General features: G+C 44.9%; 1 protein-coding gene across 1 annotated transcript in view; it reads left to right on the top strand.

The window, feature by feature from the left end:
• Positions 1 to 13217, top strand: part of LOC102738374 (dynein axonemal heavy chain 9-like) — a 241092-nt gene that overhangs the window by 169249 nt on the left and 58626 nt on the right. The window contains exons 29-31 of the mRNA XM_081806003.1: positions 276 to 416; positions 4484 to 4654; positions 6594 to 6716. Coding sequence (XP_081662129.1) covers positions 276 to 416; positions 4484 to 4654; positions 6594 to 6716 — 435 coding nt within the window. The remainder of the gene's footprint in view (positions 1 to 275; positions 417 to 4483; positions 4655 to 6593; positions 6717 to 13217) is intronic.

The following is a 13217-nucleotide window of genomic DNA, read 5'->3' as shown; positions in this document are numbered from 1 at the left end:
CAGGCTCCACACTGGGTGTGGAGCCTGCTTAAGATTCTCTCTCTCCCTCTGCCCCTTCCCCAATGTGAGTATGCACAAGCACATGTGTGCTCTCTTTCTCCAAAAAATTAATTAATTAGTTAATTAATTAATTAACATGGCAGCTTCCCAGCCTTCTGGCTGCCATCCCCACCCAGACCCATCCCGCCCCCCACACATAGACACGTGTATTGACACAGAGAGGCCAGGCTGATGGGTTGGTTGGAACAAAGGACCACTGTTTCCCTCCTTAACAGGTCCAAGAGGCCAAGGTGATGGAAGTGAAAATCAATGAGGCCCGAGAGCACTACCGGCCAGCAGCTGCCCGAGCCTCTCTGCTCTACTTCATCATGAATGACCTCAGCAAGATCCACCCGATGTACCAGTTTTCTCTCAAGGTGACTTACACCTGCAGTTTTTTGCATAATCATCGTAATATAGCCACCACAACTCTCTGTGAGAGCTTATCTGTGGGCTTCATTAGCTAGGGCAGGTCTTCCAGAACAAGTCCAGGAAGACAGCTACAGTGCCTTCAGACCAACATTACAATCTTCGTCTCTTTAATTGGGTCATTCAGGACTCACGGGTTACTTCGGCTGGAACGGAAGATGCCTGACTCACTCAGTGAGCACAGATGACATGGTGGGTGCTGAGCTTACTGATGGCGGGGAGGAGGACCAAGAAATATCAGAAGTGACCCCTGCCCCCAAAGATCTTAAAATATGATAGAGGGACAATCAAATGTGCATGTCATTCATACCAGTTAAAGACCAAAGCAGGCTATAATCACAGCCCATCCTTAAGTGACTTGTCTTATTACCCTAATATCCTCAAAGCTACTGCTTTATGGTTGCTGAAATATTTCTAAACCAAAGACGTTAGCAAATTGTAAGTGCTGACTAAACTTAACTTACTAATGAAAAAATAAAGCCCTATAAATTTTAAGCAAGTCGCTAAAAGTATATCTTTCTCCCCTAGGGTGTTCATGGAAAGACCGCAGTTGAAGCGGCAACAGGGGTAGTGGGGTATTTCTGAACAACCTCCTTGTTTGACTTAACAGAGGATAGACACACACACTTACACCCTCATACACACACTCAGAGCACACAGCTCACTCTGGGAAGGTAAACTTCCATATGGGGGCCAAGGTGTGGGGATGGAGGTGAGCAGGTGAGAAATCAGAATGTCTCCAGGACCTGGAGCTCATTAAATTGCAGGTGGCATTTAACCATTTCCATGTCCCCTTCCCTCAACTCAGAGTCTCTGCAGATTACATGAAATGTGTTTATAATATTTTATGGTTTGGGGCACCTGGGTGGCTCAACCAGTTAAGCGTCTGACTCTTGATTTTCGGCTCAGGTCATAATCTCAGGGTCATGAGATCGAACCCCACAAGGGTCTCCACTCTGGGTGTGGAACCTGCTTAAGATTCTCTCTCTCTCCCTCTGCCCCTCCCACCCCTCTAAAAAATTAATAATAATATTTTATGTTTTTAAAAGAAATCTAATACTTAACCTTGTATTCAGGTCAAAGCAACAGATGAAAGAATTATGAAATATTTTAAGACAGTATGAAAGTTAGCATGGTAAGCCTCATAACTGCAAGATCGCTCCCTAGTTCTGAGAGTAGTTGAAAAGAAATTAAATGAAACCCATGAAAATATGTGTTCCCAAAGATGTTGTAAGTTGTTTTGCAACAAGAGCATCCCAATAGAGGCTTGTTTCATCATTGGAAGTGCTATTTGGGGGAGGAGGGCATTTTGGGGCCCCGTATGGTTATTAAGAATCGCCGACCAGCTTGGTCACTGAAAGCAGATTTAAATGCTTAATGATAAGGAGATGAAGTGTCTTCAGAGGCACCAAAACAACAGTACACTTCGAAGCCTTGTGTGATTTGAAGAAAAACCAGCCACAGGAGTCTCCATGGTCTTGGCTTTGGTCTGAGGTTGGACTCGATAGTTGTCGTTCCAGAGAAAAGAGAGGCATTCTCAGAGCAGGGGCCGCACATCCCAGTCCTCTAAATTGTTTTGAGCAGGAATATATTCAGATGTGTCTATTAGCTTTTATACAAGCAAAAACTCTTCAAGAGCCAGTCATGAACAAGCTTGGAAGTTCATAACATGGTTAAGATGGAACCTACGTGATTGTCATTTTTCTTCAAAACTCAGCCCAAGGCAAAGAGAGGGGTTAATGAGACTTCACTTGCCAGGTGCTCAGGGTGTCTTGAGAAGGACAGCACCTTTCTGAGGTTCCCTGTGGACTGGAAGGCCTGGTTCCCTCTGTCATGCACCTTACATGGAGGGACCCAGCTGGAGGAATGAGGTTTCTCAAAGAGACAGGGAAGGGAAGAATCACACAGAAGCAAAGAGCACAGAGCTGAAGGCCTGTTGACCTATTTTCAGAGGGCTTTTCATATACCTTCCTTGGGTGTGAAGATTTAAAAGTGAGGAGATTTCATACAAACCCAAATTTCTGGCTTCCCATGAAAGTCTGTAAGATTTGGCAACACTGAGCTTACGCTCCACGCGGGGCACGTATTTGCCAGAGCTAAGGGATGGCTGCTCCCAGATGGGCTCATGCCTCCCTGTGGCCATGTTCTCCCCCCTCCCAATTTGGTCTTACACACCCAGCCCCTGGAGGCATTTGAGTTTGAGATCCCTGGTCTGGAGCATCTCTCATGCTCTGCCTAAGCTCTTCAGGGCACTAGTGGGCACAGTCATTCATTAACAGATCTTTCCAGTGACTTCCATACGGGAAGAGCTGGGCTGGATTCTAGGGAAGAGAAGAAAGTTGCTGAGACCTGACCTCAGTGTGCCCACAATCTGATAAAGGACAAGATGAAACATATCTTAGGCACAAGGCAATGGACAAGGGCCCTGGAAGGGCAACGAGGTGGCTAGAGCCAGCCATAGGACTGTGTGTGCAGCAGACGACCTCCAAGAGGGGTCATGCAAATGGAAGTCAGCCCAGCGCTGGGCTCTGCAGACACTGGAAGTGAGAGCAGGACAAGGGGTCCTTTTTAGGACAAAAAGGAAAAGTGACCCAGAGTTAGTGGAGGGTAAAGAAAATGCTGAGTGTACTTAGGTCCTTAAATGTTCTTTCGATCTTTTCCTGACTTGCGAATCACTTTGTTTAAGCTTAGTAACTAGAATATTTACCGATTGCTGTCATTTCAAGAAAGAGAGTTTTAGGGAAAAAAAATACCACACTAACCACTGGGGGGAAAAGCTACCCACGCGGTCTCTACAGACCTACTCTGCAAGGGGAACTTTCTCAAATTGCTCTGTGTGGAACTGCAGGGCAAGATCTGCTTCTACCAAGCTGTTCTTCCAATCCCCAGCCTTCCAGGTGCAGGGAAACATCCCAGGGGATTGGGTTGAGGGTGGTCAGAAGATGTTGCTGCAGTCCTCAACACTGAATGAAGAAGGAAGGCTGCAAGTGTTTCAGTAACAAGAAATACCATGGTACTATGAAATAGAGGAATTCATATTCCCCGCCCCCCACTTTCCAAACGAGGAAATATCGAGACACAGAGCTTATATCGTTTCCATTGAGGTTCAAATACCTGGTGTTAGAAAGACCTAAGAATTTTTTTATTTTCTTTTTGAAGCCACAAAAGGAAAATAGAGAAAAGACTGGAAATCTGCTTAGCCATGAATTGAAAAGGCCCAATGATAGCTTGATTTCAATTTTCTTTAATGATGTGCTGTATAAATATCACATTCAAAATGTAGCATTACTAATATTTACTTTTATAAATGCTGTATACTTTAAAATAATGAAAAATTGATTCATGTAAATTGGTATTTCATACAAAAGCCTTGATGTTCAGAAGGTGTAGCCGAAGCAGGCTATGCTCCCTGCTCCCTGATTGAGGGAGGGGTCTATCAGGAAATAAGGAATGTGTAAGTGGACTCTCCAAATGAATGCACAGTTCATAGGAAGAAAAACAACACATGAGATTCTGATCATTCCCAAATGGAAAAATAATTATTTAAAAATATTCTGAGTGCCTAGGATGTTTACAAGGGGCCCTTTAAGACAACAAATTTGCCCAACACATTTTGGTTCTACCATCAAGAAATCTGGAATTTACTGGCTAGGATCATTAATCCCAACTGGTTATTGTTGGCTGTTTTTTGGAGGTAGTTATCCAACAAAACTTACTGGATCTAATTTAATGATGTGGGCTACTGGATAGTTACTTTTCACTGGTCCAAACTGTAGGCTCTTGTCTGTATGCCTCAAAGCTTTGCCCACTTCATGGCAACGTAAATAATTCATGTAAGCAAACTAAGAAAAGAGCTAATAGCATGTTGTCTTGTTGCCTCCGTCCCTTCTTGGCAGGATATGCTGGGAAAACATTTCTGTGGCTGGCAAATTACAGTGTTCTTCACAGGTTAAGTCTACTAGCTATATACAAAGAGAGCTGTGTCAATTACCAGTGTCCAACCTCCTGCCCCCAGGCATTCAGCATCGTCTTCCAGAAGGCTGTGGAGAAGGCTGCCCCAGATGAGAGCCTCAAGGAGCGTGTGACCAATCTGATAGACAGCATCACCTTCTCTGTGTACCAGTACACCACCCGTGGGCTCTTCGAGTGTGACAAGCTGACCTATCTTGCCCAGCTTACCTTTCAGGTAAAAGTGGGTTGCAGAAGTTTCTAGAAAAGAGGTCATTTTCCAGTGCCCAACCAGCAGGTGTAAAGAAAGTTTCTTCTTTTCACAACACTTCCCATAGAATGTGAAGACAGTTTGGCTCTAAGCAGAGGCACCGGACAAGAAGGTCCAACATGGCGCATGCGTCCTGCCTCACCGTTGTCCCACTCATGGCAGCCATGGTTGATCAACTCTTGTACTTCTTGTTTTCCTCGGATTACCTAAGCTCCTCCCCAACATAGCCCTCCAGCAGCCTACCAGTTTGTGCCAAAGTGGCATAAACAATGGAACTCAATGGCCATACAAATAACTAGATACTTTTTGAGATGCTGTAAGAAATTTACAGCATCCTCATTATTTATTTACTTTGAGAGATGCGGGTTTAATGTCCCAAACTTCCCATGGAATAAGAAATTACAAATGTCTTTCCATAGCCACGGCAGCCTTGGCCTTGAAGAGGCCCTTAAGAACTCTGATTCTCAAGGGTTTGGGCGCATCAGGAACTTCCAGTGTTAATGAGAAAAACCTTGTCTTCCACTTATTCTCAACTTCAAAAAGCCAAGAAAACTTATTTTCTTGCATTTATCCCTCTAATCATTTAGGATTGGGAATTTTTTCCATAAGTTAATTGGGAGCACACACTAGATTATCTTGAAGGCCTCTTTCAATTCTAGACACCAGACAGTCTGTGATCACTTCTGGGCTGACTCTTTTTGCATGTTCCAAAGCCTGAATGCATGGGGGAGTGGTAGTGTGGCTTGTCCCCCTTACCCTCTGTATTCCCTCTCCAGCCCAGATGAGTGTGGCCATCATAAAAAGAACTTGGAGCACCTGGCCGGCTCAGTCAGTGGAGCATGCAACTCTTGATCTTGGGGTTGTGAGTTTGAGCCCACGTTGGGCACAGAGATTACTTTTTAAAAAATTTTAATTTGGGGCACCTGGGTGGCTCAGTCAGTTAAGCATCCGATTCTTGATCTCAGCTCAGGTGTTGATCTCAGGGTTGTGAGTTCGAGCCCCACGTTGGTCTCCATGCTGGGCGTGGAGCCTACTTAAAAAAAAAAACTTGAACCCCAGCATCTTCCCTCCTGACACTCATTGCCCCCAGGCCCCAAGGAGCTTCCAACCCTAGATTTCGCTCTTCTCTCCTCATAAATATTTTAACCTCATTTTACCAGGCCTTTATCCCCCCTTAGAGACTTTTCCTCAAACTTGCCAAATTATTATTTCTTAGTGAGCATTCCCATCTGTTCTGAGCACAGAACACCATTTAAAGGGGGATGGACAATTCCCCAAGCACCTCTCGGTGTGAATCATTAGCTCTAGAGCTCGCTCTACCTTCCCCTGCACACTCCTCACCAACTCCCCCTCCTAGCCTCTGCCCATTCCTCAGCCCCTTCCCAGAGCACCTTCCCTCCCTGCCTAGATAGTCCCACCTCTTAGCTTCTCCAACACCCAATTCAAAACCACATATAGAAGGTTTAATCAAATTAATCTCCTCACCCCTGCTTGCTGGCCACTCCCCTATTCTGGAACCTTTCGCATTATTGATTCATTTATGCATTTCTGTTTTGCGTATATCCACATGTGACTTCGACATTCTCCTCAAATCATGTCATTTGTATGTGTCATCTTCTTAATTCTCTTGCGGGGATGTACTCCATGGCATTTAGGACTGATACACAAAATGCTTGCTAACCCAGGTTTAGGGTTGGTTATTTGGGGCGAATACACACGCACCCAGGAGTGATTTGCACAGATACCCAATTTCTTCCACTCCACCCTCTTTCAACAACCAAAACTGGTGGCAAGCTCTAGGGGGTTCAAAGCAGCAATAATTACCCTGAGTGCCAACCCCAAGATCTCCAGAACCCTGTGACTCCCACCCCCTAAAGAAATGTGGTACCATTCTTCTACATTGCAGATTCTCCTCATGAACGGGGAAGTTGATGTGGCAGAGCTGGATTTCCTGCTTCGATCTCCAGGACAGACGGGCATCACCAGTCCCGTGGGCTTCCTCTCCCATCAGGCCTGGGGTGGCATCAAGGTCAGTAGAAAAGGCCCCCAGGAATAAGTCAGGTTCTCATCTCTTGGAGTTTTTCCCCATGAAGTCAGCAGGGCTGCCTTTGGGGGTTCTCGCACGGAGCTGTGTTAAACATAGGTGCATGCCTTTACCTGGCCCCCCACAGCAGAGCTCACGGTTCCCGGGCCTGCTGGGAAGGCTCTGTAGAGGAGCAGGTACATGCAAGTTAAGGGCTCTGCCTCCAGGACGTGGGGAAGCGGTAAGATCGTGCAAGCTTCCCTGCCTTGCGCCTGCCTGCGCTTAGGGCTGGCATGTGGACCCCTCCGTGAGGCCCTGGGGCCGGCGCGGGCGTGCTGCAACAGGGCTTCCAGGAAGCAGACAGATGCCAAGCTCTGTTCAGGCATGTCAGTGTGAGTCCCAACTCAGCCTCAAAGCAGGGGATGCATTCCAGCCTGGGATTCTGTGGTTCATAATAGCTCACATTTATTGAGCACCTTCGAAATGCATTTTCTTCTCACGTTCACCCAGGAGGTAGGTGGTATCTGTTCCCCTTTAATGCAAAGCCCATTTTCTTGCCATGTTGTGCAGCTTATTTTTTTTAAGATTTTATTTATTTGCGCGCGAGAGAATACAAGGCGCACAAAGCCGCCTAAGAACGTACATGTATGCGCATGCACACAGCGGGGGCGGGGTTAGAGGCAGAGGGAAAAGCAGATACCCCACGGAGCAGGGAGCCCGATGCGGGGCTCGGTCCCAGGACCCTGGGATCATGACCTGAGCCGAAGGCAGACGCTTAACGACGGAGCCGCCCAGGTGCCCCCATGTTGTGCAGTTTAGTTTAGTTGGGATTCTACGGACGTTATTCTATGAAAAGATCACAAACTATAAGCTCCTTTCTGTAGGGACCATGCATGCATGCACAGGGGGTGACATGATGCCGGGCAGTAACGTTAACGAAGTGACCACCCACCGCAGAGGCCTGGCCTGCTGTCCACGTGGGCAGCTGTTAGGTCCACACCTGAATGAGTACACACAGCAGATGCTGATGCTCTGGGAGCTCTGGCATCTACACAGAATGAACCCTGTTTGTGATCTTCCATGTTTGTTCCATCTTCTACACCGTTCATAGAACAAAAAAGAAGGAGTCTAAAGTAATAGGATTGGTTCTCTTTCTCTTTATATTTTTTTATTGATTTGTTTAAATTTTTGAGATAATATAAATTCACATGCAATTATAAGAAACAAGAGAAATGTCCTTGGTACCCTGTATCCCTTAGTGATAACATCTTGCATTCCTGTCATGCAACATCACATCCAAGAAACTTCCATTGATACAATCCACTAATCTTACTGTGATTTCACTAGTTTTTATGCACCTGTGTGTCTGTATGTGTGTTTAGTTTTTCATATGTGAAGATTCATGTAACCACCACCCTGGTCAAGATACAGAAAATTCCATCACTATAGGGATCCCTCATGTTGCCCTTTTTAACCAGAACAACCTGCCCCCTCCCCTAATGCCTGACAACCACTAATCGATTCTTCATTTGTATGATTTTATCCTCCCAAGGATGTTACGTAAATGGAATCCTACAGTACGGAACCTTTGTGGACTGGCTTGTTCGTGGAGCATAATTCCCTTGAGAGCCATCCAAGTTGATTTACTTTATAACGGAAGCCCAGAACTTAATATTTATACGCATGCTCTCCTCTTCAAAGGGACCATCTTAAGAAATTCAAGGCTAATTCCAGTCATTACGCCATTGCCCAAAATATTTTTCTAACTTCTTTGTCAGAGTCTGCAGCTATTCTTTTCATCGTCTGTAGCTAAATCAGGGCTGTATCTAAATCAAGATCCATTAAACTTTCTGTACAGGGTCACATAGTAAATATTTATGCTTTGAGGGCCAGACTCTGTCACAACTACTCAGCTCTGCCAAAGTCACACACAATACGGAAGCAAATGGAAATGGCTGAGTTCCAATAAAACTTTATTTACAAACACAGGTGGTGGGCCAGATTGGGTCTGCAAGCTGTAATTTGCTGATTCCTGGCCAAAATAATAAAGGTGTGATTTGATTTTCATCTATTAACTGCATTTGTCATCCTGGGCTCCATCTGGCAAATAAGAAGAGGAACACTACATTGGAAAAGAAATAAGGAAGAACCCCATTCACAACTTCTAAAATGCCTAAGAAAAATCATAATAAATGCAGAGATTTGTGAAGATATGTGTAGAAAACCATCAACTTTCCTAGGCTACATAAGATATGAATGAATTGACATACTCTAGAGTAGCACTGTCTGAAAGAAATATAATGCATGTCCCATATGTAATTTAAAATTTTCGGGACACCTGGGTGGCTCAGTCAGTTAAGCGTTTACCTTCGGCTCAGATCATGATTGCAGGTCCTGGGATTGAGTCTTGCATCAGGCTCCTTGCTAAGCGGGGAGTCTGCTTCTCCCTCTGCCTGCCACTCCCCCTGCTTGTGCTCGCTCTCTCTCTCTCTCTCTGACAAATAAATAAATAAAATCTTTAAAAAAAATAAAATTTTCTAGTAGCCACGTTGAAAAATATAAAAGGAAATAATTTAATTTTGATAATGTATTTTCTTTAACCTAGTGTAGCCAAATTACCATTTCATATGCAATTGTTATAAAAATTATTAATGAAATATTTTATATTTTTGTATTTGAATTCTGGTGTGTATTTTTTATACTAATAGCTCATTTCAGTTCAGATGTTAAATTTTCATTGGAAATATTTAAGGGGCGCCTGGGCTGCCTCAGTCAGTGGAGCATGTGACTCTTGATCTCAGGATTGTGAGTTTGAGCCCCACATTGGGTGTAGAGATTACTTAAATAAAATTCTTAAAAAAAATACTTGATAAAGTATTTAGATTTCCTAAAATTTAGATTTAAAATCATTGATTCCTATACCTCAGTTGTTCCAAACATACTTAAAAGTTTTCCAACTATGAAAGCAAGTTCCAGTTTCTAAACCTAAATTTTAAAATAATTACAATTAAGTGGATTAAAAACACAGTTCCTCAGTCACATGAGCCAATTTCACCTGCTCATTGACAACCTTGTTGGACAGTGTAGACCTAGAGTTGAGAATAGTGCCTCCTAGTCTGATGCCCTTATGGAAGATAAATTCTGGAAATCAGTTCTGAATGAGCCCCTTTGCAGAACTGCTGCAATGATGGACTGGTTAACACAGGCTCTGGAGTCAGACATTCCTGGGTTCAAGTTCAAGTTTGAGTGTCTGTGGCCTCTGGCATATTATCTTATTCCTCTGAACTTTTCATTCCTCATCAGCAAAATGGCCGTCATCATACCCACCTCACAGGGTTCAGTCGAACAGACAGTGAATGGTCAGTAAACGTGAACTGACTGCAGTAGCTAGTTTCCTTGAGCTGCCGTAACAAAGCACCCCAAGCTGGGTGCTCTCGCAGTTCTGGAGTCTAGAAGTCTGAAATTAAGGTGTCTGCAGAGTCATGCTCCCTCCAGAGCCTCTTGGGAGAGGTTCCTCCATTGCATCTTCCAGCTTCTGGTGGCTCCAGGTGCTCCTTGGTTTGTGGCAGACTCAGCCCATCCCCATGGTCTTCACGTGGCCATCTTCCCTCTGTGTCTCTTCGCATCTTCCCTCCTTATAAGAACACCAGTCATAATGGCTTAGGGCCCACCCTAGTGACCTCATCTTACCTTGATTGCACCTGCAAAGACCCTGTCTCCAAATATAAGGTCACATCCACAAGTCTGGGAAGTTACTTCTCCAACATGCCTTTTTGGGGAACACAGTTCACGCCTAAGATTTACGATTATTCATCACCCCGCTGTGGTGTGTACGTACGCTGATTGATGTGGGTCATGCCTGATGGCATTTGCCCACTGAAGGAAAAGCGTTGAGGAATTGTGAGTTTGGATCAAGTCCAGTTGCCTTTGTCTATATTATCCCACAAAACCCTCTGCAGCAAAAGTCAGAAAGAATAAAGGATTCAAAGCCACTCCCTACTATTTTCATTTTACGTTACTCCACTCCGAAGCTTCTGTGCCACCTGGTTCCATCTCTCTTTTCACAAGACGGATTGTTTGCTTTGCTTTACTTTACTTTGCTTTTTTGTTTGGTTTTGTGGGCTAGGCTCTTTTAGAAATGCGTGAAGTTTTCTCTCTCTTTCTGTGAATCGTGTTACGGGGAGCGGCAGAGTCCAGACCTGTCCAACTCAAGCACAGGGCCGGATGTGAGCAGATGAAACAGAACGCAGTGTGTCGTGTACATCCCTGAAGCCTTTGATAAATGCTCCTTTTAAGTGTTCGGTTGGATTTCAGCCTGAAGAAACAAATATGATTGAATAAGACATGATAAAAAAATGTCTTTTAATTCTATCTGTGAGGAAGGTCGATTGCCTTGTTGCCCTCCAAAAGAACTAGAAAGCGGGTAATGAGTGAAATCTGGGTGATAAAACACTGCTTTTATTGTTTACCCTCTGTAAGGATTTTTTTAACTTAAGTCTCGCCAAATGCTGAACTTGAAGGTAATGGGCATGTTCTGTTTCTTCATTATAAAAATCTCATCTGTGATGCACATCCCTGTCAGCCTCTCCCCAACCCCTCCGGATGCCAATTGAGCACAGTTGTGTTTTGCTACACAGTCCAATGCAATTAGGTTAATTAGTCATTTCCATTTAGCTTATTAGAAGGCTAGAAATCCCTTTCCCTCATTTGGGAGATTAAATGGGGCCATTGTGTTCAACCCAGAGCTTCAAGAAAGTCCGTCCCAGACCCAGTCGCAGCAGCTGGGGACACTGATCAGAGTGTCATTTGCTCCGTTTTGTGGTGTCGCCGGAGGGGGTAATGGGCGCTCAGAAGGGTTAATGGTGATGCAGGCTGGGAGGAAGATGGGAGCCAGTTCCTCAGCCCAGAGAGAAGTGGTTACAGCAGCAGCAGCTTTTCTCAGCCTGTCAAGAGCCCTCCTGCTGTCCACACAGATGTCAGACTTTATTAATTGAGCACTTTCTAAGTGCCAAGCAGCCTGCAAGCCCAAGGCATACAAAGCCGCCTAAGAAAGTTCTTGCCCACAGGGAACTCACCGTCTTGTGGGAAGTGGCAGACAAGTACACCAGCAACTGTGATTCAATAACTGTAGGCACCCCAAGAAAGCACCAGGGAGGGCTTCAAAGCACTTGTATCTGCATTAGAATATAAGCTATGCAGACAAGGATGACTTGGCCTTATTTTCCAAATGAGAAAATCAAAGCCCACAAAGGTTTAAAATCTCTGAGTCACAAGAGGCTCCTAAGAGGGGGCCTGAGACCAGAACCTTCGACTCCTGGTGCTCCCTTCTCCATCCTTCACACCGCTCCCCACCCTACTTCTCAGTACGAGTTATGCCCATCCCCTGCTAAGTGGCCAGGGTGAAGTTGGGGGACCACGGAGCCCATGTGAAAGGGCACATAAAGACAGGACATGGGTTCATCCGCATGGGAAACGAGCCGAGGCAAGCCCAGGTTAAGGGTCTCTGTCCTTCTCCAGCTTTACCTGCCCCCGGTCACTGGTAAGACTCCTCTCCTGCAGTCACCCTGCTTTCTGACATGTCCCACACTCTTCCCTTTCCAGACGTTGACTCTTGTTGACCCCACCCTACAAAATGCCCTTCCTTCCCTTCTCTTTATCTCTGTCTCTGCCCAACTGAATTCTGTATACCTACTAAGGCTTCCCTCATCTCCTCTTTCTCCTTAACTTAGGACTGCAAGCTCCTTGGAAGGCATGTGTCCTTTCTTGTTTTCCTTTGTATTCCCAAGTACCTGGCATGTAGTAGACATTCAATAAATGTTGACTTGAATGTATGAATGAATGAATTCAAATAGCAAGAATGTATTGGGATCCTTAAAATTCGTGGCATTGTGGTAGGTGGTTTGGACATAGTCTAGCTTTTAATCTCATTGAGAGACCAAACATACAAGCAGAGTTGAGTAATCATGGAAAGATTGCAGATAAATGTCCCAAGTGACTGAAGTTTATGTGGGCACTCTGGAGAAATGGAATGAGAAGAAACCCCACCCAAAATTTTATTCTGATATCAAGACTGATGATGCCACACACATACCAAGAGAGTATTAAAGAGTTTATTACTCACATAATGAGTCTTTCTGGGAGAGCAGAGGAGCTCCCAAGCAGTCTGAAAATGACTTGGGGGAGCCGAGGAAGGAGACCCCCTTGGAGTTTTTTGGTAGTTTAGGGTTGGGGCCAGGGTGAGTATTCCTGTACATGGGCAGGAGCTTACATGCCACAGCTTCCCTCCAACACCAGAGGAGGGAGTGCCAATGCTCACTTATCAGCTTGCCTGGATGTGGAGCAGAAAAGGAAGATGGAGGGATAAGACTTTAAAGCCATCGCATTCAAACACCTAAAAATTGAGTCAGACCCTTTACTAAAGATATCAACTCCACAGGTAGTTCCAAGTAGCACACACAAGGAGGATGGGAAGGTTCTGTGTTCTAGGTTAGAGAGGATGAACCTGAG

Source organism: Leptonychotes weddellii, chromosome 15 (genome assembly GCF_054177405.1).
Source record: "Leptonychotes weddellii isolate Sample4059 chromosome 15, ASM5417740v2, whole genome shotgun sequence".
Lineage (NCBI taxonomy): Eukaryota > Metazoa > Chordata > Mammalia > Carnivora > Phocidae > Leptonychotes > Leptonychotes weddellii.
The sequence above is the reverse complement of the archived record's forward strand: the minus strand, read 5'-3'. Positions and strand labels throughout refer to the sequence as shown.